General features: G+C 46.2%; 1 protein-coding gene across 3 annotated transcripts in view; it reads left to right on the top strand.

The window, feature by feature from the left end:
* Positions 1 to 22,667, top strand: part of n4bp3 (NEDD4 binding protein 3) — a 34,325-nt gene that overhangs the window by 5,564 nt on the left and 6,094 nt on the right. The window contains exons 1-3 of one of the 3 annotated variants that reach the window (XM_083651408.1): positions 5,361 to 5,439; positions 21,804 to 22,084; positions 22,186 to 22,357. In XM_083651408.1, the coding sequence (XP_083507534.1) occupies positions 21,837 to 22,084; positions 22,186 to 22,357 (420 nt within the window). In that variant the 5' untranslated portion in view covers positions 5,361 to 5,439; positions 21,804 to 21,836. Of the gene's footprint in view, positions 1 to 5,360; positions 5,440 to 21,598; positions 21,671 to 21,803; positions 22,085 to 22,185; positions 22,358 to 22,667 lie in introns of those variants that run through there. The other 2 variants (XM_083651409.1, XM_083651407.1) reach the window with 2 other exon arrangements.

Below are 22,667 nucleotides of genomic sequence, written 5' to 3'. Positions count from 1 at the left end.
AATTAGCCTCAGTAGAGCATTGATTAATTCTGACAAATCCACGCTGGCCAAGTTTCAGGGCTAACGAGCTCGAGCGGAGTTACTTTGTAACCGCTGCTTCAGTGATGGAGGACGCGCCCACGTTAATCATTACATCCAGTGGCAGGTGTTTACACAGCGAAGATACTGTGTATCTCTGAAAGTATGTAGAAGCAAAACATGTAGTAGTAGCTGCCTGGCAGCACTGGGCAAAATAAAATATCACATATTTATAAAGGTTATGCTTTCACATACTTAAAGTATGTATTGAAAAGTGCTATACAAATAAAGTTATTATTATTATTATTATTATTATTATTAAAGTGAAGCTTTGCCTGATTTCTCCTGCCAGATGCGAGGAAGATCCAGTCACTGCTAAAAAAAATACACAGCTATTGACAACGTGCCTTGCATTTGTGGGTCTATTTTGTTTATTTTTACAGTGTATTTTTAGTATTCCTGCAGGTACCTCGGGGCACTGGCAACTTCTTTGGTGGTTTTCTTAAAGGTAGAAAATCATTAACTGAAGTGGAAGTAGTAGATGATGAGGCAGATGAGGGAAGTGTGTTTACCAAAAAAGGTTAATTACGTCTCTTCATCACAGAATAACAGATTGATGATATATAAACATGATTCAAGTTTAACGTGTTGACTCCCAAAGCATTTGGCAGCAAACTGTGACAGGAGGTATGTCATTAGCCAGACAAGCTAGCTTAAAACAAGCTAACTGTCATATGAACTACAACTGGCATCTCTTTAATATTTAAATGTAAGTCTACTCTACTGTGCCCAGTGTTTTTTTAGCGTACTACTCTGCTGCTGGTTGTTTGACCAGCCACCTGACTGCCTAACAATGGTTTTATCCTGTCGGGACAGGCGGGACCCCCTGACCTTCAGAGGGGAGAGGTCAGAGAGGGGGGGAGGGTGGGCGAGACCCCATACTGTGGCCTTTGTCTCGAAATGTCAGACGGAAATGACCGCTCTCCTTGTCCGCCACTGTGGCAGCACCTCGTCCAGGGACCATTGTCTCGTTAACTTAACGTAGCCCTGTTGATGTGTTCACCTCAGCCCAGCCTTATCGCGTCCTTCGTGTTGCTATTGATCGGGCTTATCTCCCCTTGAGGAGCGCCCACCCTCACCTGCCCTCTGTAGATACCACCATATAGTCTGTGTTGTGTGTGTGTGTGTGTGTGTGTTTGGATGGGTCCAGAGCCGTGTATATAGAAGAGTCGCGACATCTGCATTCACTCCAATGGACCAGTTTTTTACTCTAAAGAGTTCCAGGAAGTGAGGTCCTGGATTAAGCAGCACTGTCGAGTTGCAGCAAAATGGACAGTTTGTGTTGTACTTTGGAAGTTTTTTTTTTTTTTTAGAATCAAATTGTATATTATCAGCTTTATTTTAGCATTCAAAAGTAGCGCGAAACCCCTTCCTGGCTGTTCATTGGCTAATGAGTCATGCATTTTGGTCCTCCGCTGATGCCACTCTCTCTCTAGAGGACACTAGATGGGTCTATAGATATCACCATAGTCTGTGCTCGGGTTGTGCGATGTTACCTAAATAACCATCGCGATGGTTCCACAGTGAAACATCGCGATGGACGATGGCATCGTCATTGACGGGGGGTCGGGTTAATTAATGATTTATGAATAGATCACAGGCTCAGTTTTGAACCTAACATTAGGTTATGTTAAGGAGAGATAGAAACACAGCAGCAGGCAGCCTACACAGTATGTAATGGAGAGAGTTCCTGGAAACAGGCGAGTTGAATTCACAGTTGAAGACTTGTAACATTACTCACATTGGGTTGCAAACAGGAAAGAACGTGAAGTTTCTTCTTTCTTAACATTTTCACAACACAACCGACTTCTGCTAATCTTCTTCCTCTCCGCTTTACCGCTTCTCTGAACTGGGGATAAGGTACGCTTTGCCGCTTGTTTAATGCCGCCCGTGCCGCCCCGCTGTGTGTCGTGGTTGAGTGGAGATAGCCTTTTTTATTATTAAATCTGCCAAATTTGAATTCGAACAGATAATCACGATGGTCCGATGTAGAAGGGTCAGAGGTTGATGGGGGTCGCCCCATCGACAATGGTCGATGCCATCGTCCATGGTGCCAACCCTACAGTAGATATCACCATAGTCTGTGTTGTGTGTGTTTGGATGTGTCTATACAGTAGATATCACCATAGTCTGTGCTGTGCTGTGTGTGTTTGGATGAGTCTATACAGTAGATATCACCATAGTCTGTGTTGTGTGTGTTTGGATGTGTCTATACAGTAGATATCACCATAGTCTGTGCTGTGCTGTGTGTGTTTGGATGGGTCCTGTGTGTGGAGGAGCACTTGGCTCTTCTGGGCTTTATTTAGTCTGAAGCGTTGTAGCACAAAAGGCCGCGCGAGTCAACGCGCTCCTCTCTTCCTGGTGTTGTATTTATATCAGCGTGGCCACGCCCACAGCGCTCGCTCTCTACAAGAGCCCTTCAGATTAGTCACGTCCTATTCTTTCACATCAAATCAATACCGTGGATTTAAAGGTCGCGTTCAACCACCACCACCATGAAGAACCTGCTCACTTCCTCTCGCTAACATCATGAGTTAATGCTGCGCTTCCTCTTTTTTACTTATCTTGTTTGTTTTTGAGCCTCGGGGTTGTTTCTCTGTACGTTGTGGAAGTAGACATTTCCAGCTTGCTCCTTCTAAATCCCCGCTTAGGACATTTCTAAATGTCAGCAGGGCTCAGCAGGTGGGGGTGTGTGTATGTGTAGGTGTCTGACTCTGACCCGAGATAATGTGATTTCTCTTCTCGAGAAGAGCCAGGCAGGTTTCTCAGGAGCCCGTGTGCGCCCCCTGCCTGCCTGCCTGCCTGCATACCTCACCTAGCCCACATCCCATCGCCGCCTTCCGCCATGTTATTGTCCAGGGGAGCTTAGGCAGAGGAAATGAGTCTGGCCCAGATGACTGTCTGGTCTGGTGGGCTCGGTCAGACAGGACAGGTAGGCTCACTGTAAGCAGGCCCTGACTCGTCCCGGTGTCTCCGTCCTTATCTCTCTCTCTCTCTGACACTGTTTCGCCCTCATGTAGCTCTATCTGTGTATCTCACTCACACACACACACATACACACACACACTCACTCACATACACACACACACACACACACACTCACTCACATACACACACATACACACACGCACACACACACACACACGCACACACACACACACACACACACGGTCAGCCTTCTCTCTTACGCACACTGCTCTCACATTCGTCCTTGCTTACCCTCTCCTCACTCCTTGTATCGTTTTCCCATCTATCCATGCTCCAATGCACACACACACACGCATGTACACACACACACCCAGACACATACACACACACACACACACACACACACACACACACACACACAGACACACGCACACGCACACAGACATATACACACACACACACACACACACACACACACACACACAGACACGTGCACACACATGCACACACACACACACACACACACACACAAACACACACACGCACCACCTTCAGCACTCCCTCAGGTTCCCACAGCCTCCTCTTGCAGGAGCTGCTCTGTGGGCCAGCTGGGAGGCTTACTGACGACTGAGAATCTGAGGAATCTGAGCCTGTGGGGCCCGGAGGTAATGACAAGGATCCAGCAGCAGGCACTGAGGCACCTGCTGCCCAAGTGTTACAATCTATTGCTGCTGCTCGCCTTTGATGATGAGACGATTCCTCCCTTTTCATTTTTCCGCTGATATTTTAAACGTGCAGAGTCAGTCTGCGTCTGCGGGCCAGAAGGCAGCGTAAATAAATCATCGCTTTGTAGCTTTGGAATTTCTTCTAACGGTCGGACGGGGCAACCTCTGCATTCTATATATCTCAGCTTGGCCAGTGGCTTTATTAGCTGGCATTCCAGTGGGCCCACACCCATTGGTGCCAGCACCGTCCCCACCACCACCCACCCCCTCCTCCACCTGCTGGCACCCACACCATCTCGCCGGCCCAGATCACATGCTGGGAGAGGGGGGAGAGAGAAGAAAGGCGTCGCTCTCTCCTTGCCAGGAGAACAATGGTCTCTCTCTTTTCTCCCTCCTTCAGAAGGCCCACGTCTCTCCAGCCATGTAACCCGACACGCCGCCGAACCAGCCTCCAGAAAGGCAGAGTCAGGCCATTGTCCAGACGGTCCCCACAGAGACGGTCCCCACAGAGACGGTCCCCACAGAGACGGTCCCCACAGACTCTCATTTTCCACTTCCTCCTCCTCCTCTCTGTGTGCTCTCGCTCTTACTTTGAGCCATTTCCTCCCACCTTCATCATCCCTCTGTGTGTTGCTGTCCCGTGTCTGATCCCTCCTTATTGTGTTATTATCCATGAACAAACAAGACACATTGCGTCTGATCCCTCCGTATTGTGTTATTATCCATGAACAAACAAGACACATTGCGTCTGATCCCTCCTTATTGTGTTATTATCCATGAACAAACAAGACACATTGCGTCTGATCCCTCCTTATTGTGTTATTATCCATGAACAAACAAGACACATTGCGCGCGCTGTTGATATTTCTCCGGTGAAGCTGCCGGCTCTCGGATGTCAACGCTGGGTCTGGATTGATGACCGCCTCGAAAAGCTTGTTCTTCACATTCTGGGCTTTTGTGTACTGTGAACTGGGAGAACGGGTCCGACGACGACCACACCGGCCCGCTAACAAGGCCGATCAGCACACAGAGGATGAGGAGGAGGGGAGGAGAGGAGAGAGGAGGGTGTTGAGACCAGGAAGAAGACTTTGGTGTGTCTTGACCCACATTCCTATATGAAATAATATATATAGGTAGATCTTCTTCAGTGATGATGCTCTCTTCTTGTCCACGACATGTCCCGAGGAGACCCGGTCAGGCACAGCTTACCGTCAGCTTAGTGGTCTATGTAGGCCAGTGGAGTGTCAGTGTGCTGTGATCCTCTGGCCCACAGGTCAGTGGAAGCGAAGGGGTTAGCTTAGCTTAGCTTAGCACACTCACTCCTCCATAGCATACAGCTCCCTCCTCCCATCCCATCACCCTCCACACACCTCCCTGCTTCCACCACCATCACAGCCTGGGAAACAGGAAGTCATGCGGCGTGGTAATCAGTAGCGTGCGTGCACACACAAGAGAGAGAGAGAGAGAGAGAGAGAGAGAGAGAGAGAGAGAGAGAGAGAGAGAGAGAGAGAGAGAGAGAGAGAGAGAGAGAGAGAGAGAGAGAGGGGGAGAGAGAGAGGGGGGAGAGAGAGAGGGAGAGAGAGAGAGAGAGAGAGAGAGAGAGAGAGAGAGAGAGAGAGAGAGAGAGAGAGAGAGAGAGAGAGGGAGAGAGAGAGAGAGCATGGGATCAACAGCAGAGAATTGAAGTTTCAGGTGGATTAGCCGACAGGTAAACTTGTGTGATTTTCTCTGCCATGTTAGTAGTTAGATGCTACTTTAATGCTATCTTTGTATTTCAGCTGACGATTTTTCTTTGCTCAGCACAGCAACCTCCTCAGTGTTGTTGGTAAATATTGTTGTGCTTCCAGACAGTACTAATGGAATTCAGATCAAACCCATTAGCATATAGGCTAGGCTGTGTGCATCATATTTCCTACTGTGTGTTCATGTCTGACATTATTGTAGGGAAAGTTTCCACCTTGTTACATGCCGGTGATTTCCAAATGCTATGAAGTCATAGGCTATATATAGTACCAGTGATACTCAACTTGCGGCCCGTGACAGGGTGCAGAGTGCCCCCCCCCCCCCCGACCATTTTCTAATAATTTCACGTGTGAATTAGAATCTAATTCACGATGAAAACTAACGTGAAATAAAGTTTGACTGAGCTCCAGCAATCTGCTACAGAAAAATTGATATTGTTTGTTTATTAACTGGCCCCTGCTGCAGCCTCCTATCATTTCATGAAAGTGGCCCCCGGGCAAAGCAAGTTGAGTATCCTTGGGCTGTACTGTGATTTTAACACAGCAGCACTCTCACACAGAGAGGCTTATATAGCTTCAGAGAGAGGACAGCACAGCAGCAGCAGCGGGAGAAGCCTGCTCGGTCATTACTTTGCCCATAGGGGGAAGAAGCCAATTTGCAATGGAGATGATGTGGAAATGGTCTTAACTTTTAAACTGACTCTTTTCTCCTGGGCGGCCGATGACGTCACGCTGGGTCTCAGAGGTGTCTCAGCCTCCCCCATTCACTTCCAGCACAGAGAAAATATGCTAATTAATGACCCCTGTGTTTATTATTCAATTTCTCAAACGGAGCGCGTGGAGCATAAACAAGAGCAGGCAGGATGATCTGCTCTGTTGAGTTGGTCTGAATGTGTTAAATACAGACTCTTTCCACGACACGCGTTCTTTTCATGTGTTTTTGTTCTTGTTGTTGCTGCTGATGGAATTCCCCGGGGACTCTGTTGCAGTAACGAGATTTCAGCGCGGCTAACGTTGTTATTAACGAGATGGTGTTTGTGTCTCTTCTTAAACGTCGTTACTCTGAGGAGCATCTTTAGGGACACCGTCACACCACCACCCACCACACAGGGCAAAACGTCCCTCGTTAAGTTGACATTTCACTCTAATCTTATCATCCTCCTCTTCTGTTATGTTCTTGTTGTTATCATCGCAATCTCTCTCCGTGCGGTCGTTACCCAAGTAGGTCGAAACCAGACGGTTTTATTTCAGTTGTTCCCACTGCGCGGTTTCTCAGCACGGACGAAAAACACCAAACAACTGACTTTATTTACACAGAAACAGAAGCGAGAGAGAAGTGCTGATTCATACGGAATGTGGCCTGGCATCAGCCTCCCTCAGTGTTTGTTTACTACCTGCTAGATGCTTACACTGATCCCGCTCGGTCCATCTTCTAGTCGCAGGGGTGTCAAACATGCGGCCCAGGGGCCGGAAACGGCCCGGCAGAGGGTCCAATCCCGCCCACGGGCTTTGACTTTTCAAAGTGCAAAAAGTGCACTGAAAAGTTCTTCAAATCCAACTTGATGCACTTGCGAAGGCTAAGAGGTTCCAGGTTTCAGGAGCAAGTTCAATATTAATATATATATACTGTATATATATATATATATATTTTCATATATATATATATATATAATGTTAAGTAGCCTGATGTTTTCTGTATTCATCACAACCATTTTCAGTAGGCTACCTTTTTGCCGTAAATTGTAATGCACAGTTGCAGACAGTAGATTTGATCATTTGTTTGATAAGCCTATGGTAGATGAGATAACCCTATACAGGTGTTCTTAATATACCTGTCATTCTTTACACTAAAAGCATCATGGGACATTTTTAGAGGTGTTGTTATTTATAGGTGATTAATATGCAGTCAGTGCTTGTCTTTGTCTGGCCCACTTGAGAGCAAATTTGGTCGCAGCATGTGGGCCCGTGAACTCAAATGAGTTTGACACCTCTGCACCTCTCCGTCTGCACGTCACGTGACACTAGAATCTAGTGTCACATGACGTGCAGACGAGATCGGAGAGAGGAAGTCGACTCGAGTGTGGTTAAGATCGTCATATCGCCCACCTCTAGTGGTTAGCATTGCTTTAGCATCTATGCGTTTATTTAGGCCTTAATGACAAAGTTTGAACATTTCAAGTAGACGCTTTGTTCCGTCCGTATCTGTGTACATTAACACCATTATCTCACTCGGCTGCAAAAACCTTTGAACCACAATCTATTTCCACCTGGGAGAGAGAATAACAATGTCGTCCACACGCATTTTCATCCTTTTCTATTTTCGCTGAGTGTGCGGTGTAACATCCGGTGTGTGTGTGTGTGTCGGTGGGTCAGGGTGTGTGTGTGTGTGTGTGTGTGTGTGTGTGTGTGTGTGTGTGTGTGTGTGTGTGTGTGTGTGGTGCAATGCAATGTGCATTCACTCTCTCACACACACACACACACACACACACACACACACATGCATATTAAGTGGAAATGGTTCAGGTGTGGGTCGACGATGCGGGAGAACCACTTCGATTTCTTCTATCGCTGTAACCACAGAGTGGTGACTCCTACATGAACCGCTCCGGCAGACAATGGAGGCTTTTTTTAGAGAGCGAGAGAGACTCGACTCTCTCGGCAATTAACTTAATAAGCAGCTCAATATGGGACTAGCCAATATCAGTCATTATCTGATATTACCAGCTCGCTTCTCCTGGGAACCAAGTTGTTTTGTATTGTAGAAGAGCTGTGGTCGTCGTAGGCGGTGATCTTTCCCAAAGAGCCCCAGACACACCGGGAGAAGAAAGAGAAGAACTTAGCAGCAACAAAAGGCCGACTGTTGTGTCGCCTGTGTCGGGGCCAAAAGGTTGCACTTGAACTCACCGCAAAGATTACATATATATATATATATATTATATATATATATATATATATATATAATAATATATATATATATATATATATAATATATATATATATATATATATATATATATAAATATATAGCTAGCTACTTATAAACGAGAATATGTCTGATAAAACGTTGCAAATGGCACTGGCGTTGTCAGGCCTTGCCTGGTCTTTTGCTTGTGGAAGTAGAAAGGAAGAGGTGGTGGAGGGTCGTCGTGAAAATATCCGTGTATTGGAACGATCAGATGAGATGAAGTTGGAAAGTGAGCAGAACGTTTTGTGCGTGCCCTCTCTTCTCATGCACTTCCTGCTTAACCAGCTGAGCAGCCAATCAGAGTGATTTCTCTCATCGACTGCCCGACGCCGATTCAACGTGTTGTCGAATTCAGTTGACAAGGCATTTGGCATACAAACACCGCAGCAAACATGTCCACACAGATAGAAGTTAGGCAGTGCTGTGTGTACAGCTGATTTAATGAAACACAAACAAGACAGAAGTGCTAATAAACAGCATCTTTACTACGATTATAACTACTGTTGTTGCCATCTTGGATTTTTGAGGTCGGGGCTGCTGAGGCTCCTACCAGTTTGGGAATGGGGAAATACCAGCTCTGGTGACGTCACCGTCCCAGCTCATGACCTTTGAACCTGTAAGATGACCAGTTCCCAGTTATAAAGGAATGCACCACTAGAGCTAACGGTGCGGGACACACCACAATGGCCTCGGGCCACAGACACTCACCGACGTTCCAGGCATTGATTGCCGACCGCCGATTATCGGCTCGTTGTGTCTGGGCTTTAACGGACACCCCACAACACTGGAAAACGTCTTCAGGCCCTGTAGAGAGAAGAAGAAGAAGCCAGAGAGTATGGTGCTGTACAGAAACCCGGCCCTCCACATCGTGCACGCCGGTGCCGCAGCACTAATGTGAAGGGACTCATTAATTATTAGCTCGTGAACGATGTCAGGAATGTGCCTGTGTTTCCTCATAGCCCGCTCTCTCTCCCTTTTACATTCTCTTCCCTCTCAACCTCTCTGCAGATAGCGAGAGTCGGCAAACAGCGTCTAAAGCCTCGCAAGGTGAACAGCACAGATCAAACAGGGAACTTGGACTGGATTCAGGATTAGGCTTAAATAAATAGCCCGGTCGTTAGGTACTGTTTGCTCTCTCACAAATTCCCTGGCGAGTAGTGTGAGAAAATATGACCGCGCCGCACCGGCTCTGTTGTAAGAGTCGTCCTCCCACTATGAAATGAATCTGTTTCCTGGTTCGTTCGTACGTCCGTTCATCCTGTTGCGATATCTCAGACACTGCTGATTTGGATTTGGACAAAACGTGGGAGAGGGAGAGATGATGTATCTTACTTAGTTGCATTTTCAAAACAAGTAAACATGTTGACCTTTTAATTATAGTGCCCTCAGGCCTCGGGCCAATCAGCGGAACACGATGCCAGAATGCATCAGCCGTCCACCTTTCCTCAAATTTGGCCCGGTGGTGCCCTGAGGTATCACATTTGATTAAAAATTTGACCTTTAACGACAGCAGCCGCCGTTACTTAGGCCTGTCACTGTCGTTTGGATAACTGGCGGTGTGTCGTAGTAGGTTTCATGTCATTGGGACGTATCATTGTGGGAGTTGTTAGGGCCGTTCAGTTTTCACCACTCGGGTTGATTCTCGGTTAATCGATTAGTTGTTTGGTTTGTAAAATGTCAGCGAGTTGTGAAAAATGTCGATCAGTGTTTCCCAAAGCCCAAGATGACATCCTCAAATATCTTGTTTTATCCACAACCGAAAGATATTCAGTTTGCTGTCATAGAGGAGTAAATAAATATTCACATTTAAGAAACTGCAATCAGAGATTTTTTTTTTTTTTTTTTTATTACTCAAACCAATTAATCGATTATCAAAATAGTTGGTGATTAATTAAATAGTTGACAACTAATTGATTAATCGATTAGCCGTTGCAGCTCTAGATAGATAGATTGGTAGTGAAGGATGTGTGTGTGTGTGTGTGTGTGTGTGTGTGTGTGTGTGTGTGTGTGTGTGTGTGTGTGTGTGTGTGCGTGTGCGTGTGCGTGTGCGTGTGTGTGTGCATGTGTGTGTGTGCATGTGTGTGCATGCATGTGTGTGTTTGTGTGTGTGTGTGCATGGGATGAAAGAAGGGCAAATGAGGTACTACTTATCAAGCACTTATCCCAATGCTGTTAGTCCTAATCTCTCTCTCTCTCTCTCTCTCTCTCTCTCACACACACACACACACACACACACACACACACACACACACACACACACACACACACAGATGTTGACCTCGTCATGACCTCACATCAGGATCAATGCAGGCACTCCTTTAGGCCCAATTTGGACAGAATTAGGGATTACCCAATGAGTCTGTTATTTGAACAGAGCACACGTCACATGCTAGACCCTTTTTACACATGCTAGACCCTTTTTCCACATGCTAGACCCTTTTTACTGAGTTACTGTAGCGGGGAGTTGAATGAATTCCCCACTAAATGGGAGACAGTCATGTGGTTTTGGAGCCACATGTACAGTATGTACATTCCTACAGCCAAACATCCTTATGTAACGTTGGTTAGATAAAAATCAATAAGGTTCCATCATGAGAGACCACTACAACCGGTCACCCCAGATAACCTCAATGTCCGCTACTGTAGTAGGAGCCACTAATTGAATTATGTCCAGAAATACAATACTGTAAAGTCAGCAGTGCCAATAAAGGCCAATGCACACTGTAGATCGCCACCAGCAGGCTAACGGGTGCAAGTGCACCGCAGGCCGGGTGATGCTCAGAGGCAGGTAGAGTAGGAAGGCCGGCCGGGTCTCTCTCGTGGAAGTCTTGACAGCTGATTCAGTGTGGAAATGTCCCGGCCCCATCATGATGATCAGCATTTTGATGCTCATAAACAGAGTTTGTCGGCTTAATTATTACATTGATTTGCTCCGAAGTTTTCCTTTAAAGCAGAGATGACAGAGATGTTTGGCTGGGAACGTGAAACTGCTGCAACTCTTGTAGAGACGTAACTGCAGACGTCTCCCAATCCCTCCCCATATGCCGTCTCGTCCTTTTCTACACCTCTCGTAAGACACCTGTCGACACTCGGCTAACCATAGTGGAAGCTTGGAAAGCGAGGAGGGGGCCACACAATCAATCAACCAATCGATTAATTAAATGTTCACAGCCACGCCTCCCCAGGCATACCAAACACCCTATATATAACCTCACCTAACCCGTGTCCGCCCAGCCCAGCGTCCGCGTCGTTACAAAATCCGGGGTGTGCACAGCCAGGCGAAAACCGTCCGCGCGGGGAGCTTTGCTGATTTACATTACATTACGTCATTTGGCAGACGCTTTTATCCAAAGCGACTTACAATAACACATTTTTGTCAGCAATAGAGCAATCAACTATGGAGCACAGTCTATGACAACTACAACTTCTGAAGGAACAGTGGTACAAGTTTAGTTCAGGTTAGTAGTTTTTTTGTTTTTTTTTAGAAAGAGAGAGAAAGAAGTTAGATCAAGAAGGGCCCAGATGGAGCCTGAACAGGTGTGTCTTTAGTCTTTTCCGAAAGATCGGCAGTGATTCGGCCGTCCTGACCGAAGGTGGAAGCTCGTTCCACCATTGAGGTGCCAGGGACGAGAAGAGTCGAGATCGGGATGAGCGACTTTTTAGCCCCCGTAGCGGAGGAGGGGCGAGGCGAGCTGCACTGGTGGAGGAGCGAAGGGAGCGCTGAGAGGTTTGGAACCTGACCATAGATTGCAGGTACAGAGGAGCTGTCTGGTGTACTACCCTGTAGGCCAGTACCAGTGTCTTGAATTTGATGCGAGCCGAGATGGGAAGCCAGTGAAGGGCCCGGAAGAGGGGAGTGACATGAGAGAATTTGGGTTGGTTGATTGAATACCAGACGGGCTGCAGCGTTCTGAATGAGCTGAAGCGGTCGGATGTCAGTGGCAGGTAGGCCGGCCAGGAGCACGTTGCAGTAGTCCAGGCGGGAGATGATAAGTGACTGGACCAGGAGTTGAGTCGCTGACTCGCTTCTCTTGTGATTTGACGTCACTTTTCCCCCACGGACACTCGCGGTCCTCGGCGACGCGGGAAGCATCATTTCCAGCTTGAAGCGTTTCCGTGTTCTAAGCGAGTGACCAGCAGCCCCTCACATGAGAAAGTAGTCAGCAGCAAAGGGAGCCAAGTAGGAAGGAAGAACAACCCACCCAGACGTGAAGCTAGAGGAGAGCTTATACAGCCTCAGATTGACTCGTACATGACGGTCATAACAAGGGAGCCAGTGAGAGCTCCGGGGCATGCACAGCACAGCACAGCACAGCAGCAGCAGCAGCTGCCTGTAATTGTCAGCAGGTTATTCATTATGGATGGGAGACAGACAGACCCTTCCTTCCCCTCTGAGGACCCTCCGGCCATTCAGACGAGCGATGGTGAAACAGGAAGGCCATGAAACATTCCTCTCTCTCTCTCTCTCTCTCTCTCTCTCTCTCTCTCTCTCTCTCTCTCTCTCTCTCTCTCGCTCTCTCTCTCTCTCTCTCTCTCTCTCTCTCTCTCCGTGCGTCTGAACACAGCTTGTGTCGGGTCATGTAAGTATAGTAGTTTTATCACGCATCTGTCAAATCTGACAAGACAAGACATACGCTGCTACACACGGACACAGACGAAGACACGGCGGGCTGAACCGCCCCGAGGCGACCCGTCTGTTTTCTGTACTCGACTTTTCATTTGGTGACACGCTGAAGATGTATGGAGCGCTGTCTTCTTCTTCTCTTCTGTGACTCATAATTCACTAGCGGTCAGAGGCGGTGGTGCTAAAGCTGAAGGCCCAGTGTTCGCTCTCACACTGTCTCCATTGATGCCAACCGCTTGAGTCTGTGTCGAGGCCAGAAGGTCATATTTGGTCATATTTGTCGATCACAGGGCTCCTTTGAGAACCAAAAAGGTTCCTGCAGTGCAGACAGTCAGTTAGGAGCCAACAACAGTGGTTTGATTCTGCAAGCGCTGATGAGGCGGTACTGCTCAATTAGGGGGAACACTTGGGGAGCCTATATATATATATATATAACACTATGGACACATGAATGTAGGTGAAATGATTAATTATTTTTGTCATACCAGCAAGTAGCGTTTTCTGAAAATCACATAAAACTGAACACAAACTTCGCTGTTTCACAAACTTTTGTTGACCTTATTTCATGCATTTAACCGAAATTCCCCGTACGAAAATCCCATTGCCTTTTCCCCCTAGGAACCAGCAGCGCAGGGCCTTCTGGGTAAGCCTACAAAAAGATGTCCTCCCTGCTGGTACTCTATTATGTGAAGTCATCTGCTTCTTTTCACCCGACAGCGAGGAGTTTCAGCATCACGCTATTCCCGCCAGTTCTCCTCCCCCCTTCCCAACAGGCACCACCCCGACTGACCAGAAGAGGCGCTATTGCAGCGAACAGGACACTACCCTTAATCCAGCTTCCCAACCGCAGACACGGCCAATTGTGCCTGTATGGTCGCCCGACCAAACCGGAGGGGACTTGAACCTGTGACCCTCGTGTTGTTGGTAGGCATGGAATCTACCGCTGGACGCGAATGTTTCGGTTGAATCACTATTGTGTTAGATCAATTAGGGAGTCACAAAAAGTGCATTTGAAAATGTCAAAGATTATTAGATTATTTAATGTGAATTTTACTCTCCTGCATAATCGGTTTAGCAGTGCAATCTGTCAGGAGCTTCCCACCTGTCACCACCTCCACTTACTGGCCAACAGAAACTGTCACAAGGACAGTTTCAGAGTATTAGAGAGGAGGATTTTAATCTATTACTGCCATTTTCTGTACAATAGTTTAGGATAGTAGCCGTTTAGTCGTCGTTCTTCAGCATTTTATACATGAAGCCAAGCTCTGGAAACCAGCGAGCGAGCGCAGCTTTGACCGTGCTTATATAACGTATCCGAGTGTGTGCTGCTGCTGCTGTGTGGGAGTTTTAGATGTAACCCCGCAAAGTATCCCCACAAACGTAAGCTAACTTTGATGGCGGAGCAGAGAGCGCAGAGGGAAGAAGAGGGTGTTGTTCACCGCAGCAGCAGAGTGGGCTGGAGATACTGTAGATACAGGATGTTGCTGCACACGCTTTAATCAGGGGGCTGCGCTCGGTGACCTGCGCGTTCGTTCGGGGGAGTGGAGCGTTTCCAAACGGACGGGCCCGAGCTTGTGTTCAGAGAAGCATCTTTGGAATTCAGCTTCCCTCTGTCTCTCTGTCTCTCTCTCTCTCTCTCTCTCTCTCTCTCTGTCTCTCTCTGTCTCTCTCTCTGTCTCTCTCTCTCAATTCAATTAAATTCAAAAGGGCTTCATTGGCATGATAAGGTAAGATAAGGTGCATCTTACATTGCCAAAGCATACATTAGCAACATTTAGCAATTACGGTACAAAGAATCAAAAACAGAAAACAAGGCATTTTGTTACCCAGTAACATAAATCACAAAATCTTAAGATATTCAAAGAGGCAGAGAAAAGAAAATTAAATGGAATGTGATAAGATAGAATATAATAGAAGACTATTGTTGACTGGAATCTATTCAGAATAATAACAGAACAGTAATAAACGGGCAGTTAAATGGTGATAGTGCAAAATAGTGAGCAATTACAGCTCACTATTACAGCTCTCTCTCTCTCTCTGTGTCTCTCTCTCTCTCTCTCCTCCGCCTCTCTCTCTCTCTGTGTCTCTCTCTCTCTCTCTCTCTCTCTCTGTGTGTGTCTCTCTCTCTCTCTCTCTCTCTCTCTCTCTCTCTCTCTCTCTGTGTGTGTCTCTCTCTCTCTCTCTCTCTCTCTGTCTCTCTCCTCTGCCTCTCACTCTGTGCTGCTGACCCGCTTGTCTCTGGCGGTATTGAAACGTCCCCTCTCACTGCTCATTGTGCTGCTCAAGTGTTCCAGTGAATGCCTTGTTTTTCCCACTGGACGCCTGATTACAATATTTTAGGAGCGAGAGCGTCCTCAGAGCCCCTCTTCTCTACGATGCAGCCTGCCTGTTTTGTTCCCTCTTTTAGTGGCAGTAAAGCAACAGTGATATGGTTTTCTACATGAGTTAGGATGAAGAAGACTCAAAAACCTCTCAGGCGTCGGAGGAGACTCAATCCTTTCTTCTTTAGCATGCACTGCTTTAGATCACTATACCTACAGTAATAGCATACGATGATTTCTTTTTTTTATTAAATATTGCTTTGGTAATATGAGTTACAATACATATTGACACTGTTCAAGGGCAAAGAGATGCACATGGATTCAATACGGCACAAAAAGCGCAGAGGAGAAAAATGCAGCTTCTTGTATTTTGAAAATTGCAATAGTCAAATATTGCAAATTTCACGTCTTTTCTTTCTTTATTATAATCAGCGGTTCCCAACCTTTTTCCACTTGATAAATCTCAAAAATGTTTTTGCGGCCCACATCCGACCGTAAACCGTACGGAGGCCGAATAAAAGGAGCTGTCCATCAGCACCACACAGAGATCAGAAACTAAAAGTGAGGGGCTGTCTGCAATAGGCTAATTAACAAATAATTTATTACAAATTAAATAACGGTATCATTCAAACAACGCAGAAATGCATTCTCATACATAATAATAATAATAATTAAAACTAAATCCACAAAGATCGTAATGTTTGGCAAATGATTTGGCGGCCCACTTGCAATACCTTCGCGGCCCACCAGTGGGCCCTGGCCCACAGGTTGGAAATGGCTCCACTAGGTACTGACATTCAGCACTATCTCCCTTCAGTGACTGTTATTAAATGAGGTTTGCAGACACAAAGTGTACAGAGCTGAACAGAGTTAGGCTAAGTCAGTTAGGCTAATATAATCTTATCTGAGTGGCAGTGCTGCACACTGCACAGTGAAAGGCATGGCATTCATCTGACTTTACACTTAGCATGTCGTTATTGCCGTGCTATTTTCAGTTAAATTAAACTTTTTCGTGGCAGCCATAAATGTAGAGAAATCCCAAAACAAGATTTGTATAGCCTACCAGAGATGCAGGTAAATGTTCAGGTGTGTTACTACAAGCCACCTGTAGCCTACACACACAGCACCTTCAAACATGTTCACCATATTTCTATGTTTTATCAAAGGCAGCAGCTTCTGAAAGAAGCTCATCGCTGCTTTGTAAAGAAACATAAATCAAGAGAACAGAGCACTTTTCAATTAGACCAACTGTTTTAAGGCTGGTAGGAAGAACTGCTTTGATCCATGTCAGTGTGTGTGTGTGTGTGTGTGTGTGTGTGTGTGTGTGTGTGTGTGTGTGTGTGTGTGTGTGTGTGTGTGTGTGTGTGTGTGAGTCTGTGTGTGCGTATGTCTGTCTGTGTGTGTGATTTAAGGGGCTGCCTGCGCTGTGTTTTCAGGGCCCCTGCCTTGGCTAGTCAGGCCTGGGTTGTAAATCTTACCGTGTCTCCTGGCTTACTCAGGCCCATAAACTAGAAGGCAATTATGGAAAACAACTGGATGCAAGATTTCTTCAGTCTGGCTAGATTTGCGGTTGCACGTTAAAATTCTGGAAGGCTCTCTCTCTGTCTCTCTCTCTCTCTCTCTCTCTCTGTGTCTCTCTCTCTCTCTCTCTCTCTCTCCCTCTCTATCTCTCTCTCTCTCAGAGCTTCCCGTCCGGCATTGATTGCTTTCTCCTCCGTGGCAGACGAGACAGACTGGGTAAAACACTGTATCTAAAAATACCGTGTCAGACGTTGGCCAGTGGCCAGTGTAGGTATGACATTCTCCTGCGTTATTCATATGGAGAGACACGCACGCACACTAGCCGTGACGTGCACAGTCTGACTCACATCCGTTGGGGTAACAACACACTGTGACCTAGTCAGACTCAGCATCCTGATCATGCCAGAGCGGATCATTATTAGCTAATACTTGCTCATAGGGATGGGGAATTGATCAGATGTTATTGATACCAATGCCATTATCGATTGTGCTTCTCAGCCCGGGTCATTATCGATGCCCTTATAGATTCTCGATCAATTTTCTGTGTGGGGGGGAAAAATACACAGGATTTCAGCATCAACGCAGCTGTTTGATTATCTCTCGAGTCTGAACACAGTTTCTGCCCAATAACATTTTGAACGTGTTCAAATAAATTACAATGCTCCTTTTCTTAAAAAGGATAGAACATGTTTCAACATCATTCTGCGGGTGTTTCCCACCCTCGAAAGCATCTGCTAAATGATGTAATGTAATGTCAATGTTCATTTTACAGACATTACACGTAGCACCGTTGTCATCTTTCTTTCGCTTAGGACCGGTTCTTCCTCTCCGCCATGACTCCTTGCAGGTTTCTGGCAGCGTTGATGCAGAGTTTGACGTCATGACAAAAGTCTGTATTGTATTTTAATCTATGTGGGTTTATGAACTGCCGTGATCTCATAGTTCTCTGCTGTTTCTGTCCTCGTTTTGCACTTTCTTTTCTTTTGACTATATGGACCTATGAGTCTGAAATTAATGAATGAATGAAAATTTATTTTGAACGTTAAAAAAAGGAAATATACACACATATATACATCAAAAAATAAAGTCACTTTGAATTGAATTGACACATGAGTTTTTTGCAATGTGCACAACTGTCATAAAACATGCTGATCATTGATCAAAGGAATCGATCACCTCTGAGGCATACGATTCTGAGTAATTGGACAATTTGGAACCGGTTCCAAATGGTTCCGGTTCTCGATTCCCATCACCTTACTTATTCACCGAGAGTGCCGGGTTATTGTTCATGAGCTTCATCGTCGGTTTTTGTTTTGTTTGTTCAGGAGAGTCTGGCATCACTCACTCACAGTAGAGCTCAGCCTGTGTTTATTAGAAGCTTTAGTGGAAAGTTTTACATCCGGAACCAGAACCTCATGAATAGAAACATGAGGTGAGGCGGGCCTGGCTTCCTTTGATCTGGGTCTGGCGCCCTGAGAGCCCTGAGTGGAGTGGGCTGGAGCTGGAGCTGTCGCCCAACAGCTCTCCATCCTATTTGAACCATTTTTGCATAATTGTTATAACCGTCAAGGCCAGCGGGGCAAAGCGCTTGATAAGTGTGGATTGTATTAGTGGCAAGAGGGGATGTCAGGGTGCTGGTGTGCGTGCCGCGCAACGCAAGCGAGATGATCTTAATAATAATAAATTATTATTAACATCAGCTCACTCTCTCGCTAATAATATCACTTTATTTGTATAGTATTGTAGAGGTGTTTTTGAGGAAGTTTGTGTATCATTATGAGTGTAATTACTCTGCTCTGAACTGCGGTCCAGGCAGTGGGACGACCCAATTAGTGGTTGGACTTAGATGGGACTTTGACTCGGTCAGACATCCAGAGTTTCACCCTTGGAGGATCAATGAAGTATCCAAATTCTCCCAAAATAGAGAGGTTTTCTCCGCATTACTGCATCTCACACTGCAACACAGAGCTGGAGGACAACAGCACTGCAGATGAAAGCAGACAATATCTCCACACAGAAGAGCTGTTAATTCTGTCTATTTACTTTGAACAATGGAGAACCAAAGTGGAACGTCACTTCCTGCTTCAGCACTGTACCAGAGATTTTCATCCGCCATTTATTTATCTCTATCTTTATTTATTTATTTATTTTCCCATAGACATTTCCTAAAATGCTTATAAAAAGAGTTTTACTTGTTCAAACCAAACGGTACAGATATATTTAGAAACAGGAGAGATCACATAACATTTTACTCAGACCAAAACGTTGCGGGTTTAAAGAAAATATTGTTTCTGTTTTTTTTTGTTTTTTTTTGTCTGAGTGAAATGTTCTATGGTGTCTCTCGATTGGGAAAATAAAAAATAAACTGCGGGAGAAAATCTCTGGTACAGTGCTGAAGCAGGAAGTGACGTTCACTTTGCCTCTCTCTCTATTCATACCTCATCTCTAGGCTCAGAATGCAGGCTAGATTAGAAGAAGAATTACACATACACTCGAAATAGCCGACCACGTTGTTAAATTGTTAGTGCTACTTGTTGGTCTGAATTTTAAGGTCAAAGCCTATATGTCCTCTCCCCTGAGCCCTGTTTATGGTTGGAAAGAGCGTGTGTATGTGTGTGTGTGTGTGTGTGTGTGTGTGTGTGTGTGTGTGTGTGTGTGTGTGTGTGTGTGTGTGTGTGTGTGTGTGTGTGTGTGTGTGTGTGTGTGTGTGTGTGTGTGTGTGTGCGTGTGTGATGTGTGTGTGTGTGTGTGTGTGTGTGTGTGTATGTGCGTATGTGATGTGTGTGTATGTGCGTATGTGATGTGTGTTTTATGGTCTTCAGAATGTTTTACGGCTGATGGGTGTGTTACTGCTCGGGAAGAGAGAGGTCAAAAGGGTGAAATCAATAGTGGTCCTTAATGAGTTTGTCTGAGGAGGAAGGAAAAAGCGTATTGGGGGGAGGGGCTAAGTGTGCAGTTGACAAAACAACAACACCGCTCAGTTTAGAGCAGGGGGTTTCAAAGTCAGAGACTGTGGGCCTCCCCACAGACAAAGCTTGAGAAAAGGCGCCCCCCCCCCCCCCCCCCCCCCCCCGCTCAATTCCTGGATGCCTATGGGATCATGATTATGTACAGTAATTTGATCCCATAGAGCCAAAACGTCTGGTGAGGGGGGGGGGGTCTTTTTATTTCAAACTTCTCAATGTTGAACAGTAACTTCATATCCAAGAGATTAACTTTAGCCAGATTTCATCAAGATTATTGAAACATATTACAGCTGTAGCTCACGGCCGCGAATTTCCGAATTGCAGGGTGGCAGTGGCGGAAATAAGATCCCCCACTGCCACCCTGCATTTCAAAAATACACCCGCAGGACAGGTCAGACATTTGGCTCTCGCCTGCCACTATTTGAGGAACCATGACCCCAGAGTTCCCCAAATAGCGGCCCGAGCGCCCCCTGTGTGGCCCGTGCTGGAATTGCAAAAAAAAAAAAAAAAAAAAATGACAGTGCACCTGAACGCAACATGCAAAATGACATGCATGTCGACTGCTCACTTGCTGGCGGAGGCATAATATATATTAGTCCAATCTGTGTGATTGACAGGAGGAGTGATGATGAGAGGGGCCGAGTTTGTGTACCACCACAAGGAAGAGTGAAGGGAAGATGTTTATCATTGTGTCATTACATTATTTTCAACTGTGACCTTAGGAAGGCCTGGTGTCCCGGAGTCCAGCCATCACAGCTATTGTAAATGTATTCAGGCCCATGCTAGACTTATGAAGCCGTAAATGGTAAAGTCTCTAGATATACGTGAGGATTTTCAAGTTACAGACGCAGGAAATATGGTAGCAAAATAAGGCGCCACAGCACTTAATTCAGATTGCTCCCCCCCGCCTCTCTCTCAAGGAAATGAGCCCTGCTACAGTAACTAGTTGGATCCAAGTGATGTAATAGGCTTGTGATGTTGCATATGCCCCGCCCCTCACAGACTGCATGTTCATGTTCACATGATCCTTAGGCTTATTATTCTTCACGTCACCGTTGGGTTATGCCGCCATGTGCATCAGCTTTGGACAAACTTCAAAACATGTTGACTGCTTCTGCAGAAACTGCATTATAAAACGGACATTTTATGACACGTTCTTTCTTCGGCTTTGCTCTCCTACAGTATGTTTTGTGTGTGTGTGTGTGTGTTTGTGTGTGTGTGTGTGCACACACACAAAGATCAGTGTTTCCACTATATGATTCAGCAGCAGCTGAAATATGTCCGCCGCCGCCAAATTACACTATAAAAGGGGGGGAAAAATCCCCTTTAGATACTAACATTATATTATTTTTGCGTTTTATTGTTTGGACGCTTCGTATCCAGCCAGGATATCCAGGTCATTTCACACACCTGTGAAGAAACTTTGTGCTAACCTGATAATGTCAGCACAACGTATGAACACGTAGGTGTAGCAAGCATGGGGCACAGGGGGGACATTGTACAGTAGGAGTACCACAGTATAATATAGGAATCCTATAGGGATATTATTGGATTACTATAATAGCGAATAATAGCGAAACACATTTTTTCGTGCATTTTATTTCTGCAGTGTGCGTGCTTCACCACCGCTGCTACTACTCCATCCTAGGGGAAACACCGAAAGTGATTGTGCACGTGCACTGCAGTGAACAGACTGGCATTTAAATGGTTAAATGTGCCAATAAATACAGCTTGCCAAGTAGAAGGTCAAAGAAGAAACGTCTTGATAGAAAGCCGATGATGGTTTATTGCCATAGAGATGGTACGGTAACGTGTTGGATCCTTATCTTAGTCATTAGAGTTCATTATTAACCATATAATTATGTCTCAGATTAGTTTGCTTATACTTGAATCTGCTATCAGCACTCAACCGTTTCTCCTTTTATTCGCCACAGAGGTCCTTACAGCCCCGCCCTGTCCTGTAACCAATGGCAACCTCAGTCCAGACTCTTCCTCTGACCCGCGACCCCAGCAAGAACTTCCGTGACCCTTTCCCGGCCCTGCCCCTCTCCTCCCGGTGCGGCATGGGAAGTGTAGGCAGTCTGGTGGAGAGGCCGGACGTCTCCCCGACCAAGGCCAACCGTGCGATGCCCCAGGTGAGACCCCGGCAGGTCAACGGACTCCTGAAGAAGGGCTTCAACCAGAGGGAGCTGCTCAACTACCTCAACATCAGCAGGTGGGTCTTTAGATCTTTAGGTGTCTGCTGTTTTCCATCTCAGACGTCATGGAAGCGACGTGGTGACATGTTCTCAGTTGACCTGCTGTGCTCTCAAACAGGAAGGAGCCCAAAGCAAATTCCGGCAGCGGCAGTAAGAGGGACATCATCTCCGGCCTGGCCTCTGCTGATGTTCGTGACGAGGAATACATCTACCCCAAGGTCTACCATAAAGACGGCACCGAAGTAGATTTGGGAAAGAACTCGCTGCCTATTGGTGGCAAGTATGAAAAGGTAAGGTTTGTTGTTGTTGTTGTTGTTGTTGATTGGTGGTTAGGGGTAGGTTTAGGAAGGGGTTCTGGTTAAAAGACACAGAATATAGGGCGCCTGCCTTGTGCAGTGGTAGATTCCCTGCCAACCAACGCGAGGGTCGCAGGTTCGTGCCCCGTGTTGCCTCCAGCTTGGTCTGGCGTCCATACAGGCACAATATAACTGGCCTGATTCTCCAATTGATCTTGTGGTGATCCTCCCACCACGAGCTACATCCTGCCGCTGCAAAAGGGGAAAAAAGGCACAGATTAAAATGGGTCAATAAAGTTAAAGG

Source organism: Poromitra crassiceps, assembly GCF_964638095.1.
Source record: "Poromitra crassiceps genome assembly, chromosome: 15".
Classification (NCBI taxonomy): Eukaryota; Metazoa; Chordata; class Actinopteri; order Beryciformes; family Melamphaidae; genus Poromitra; species Poromitra crassiceps.
Note: the sequence above shows the minus strand (reverse complement) of the source record. Positions and strands in the feature narration are given on the sequence as shown.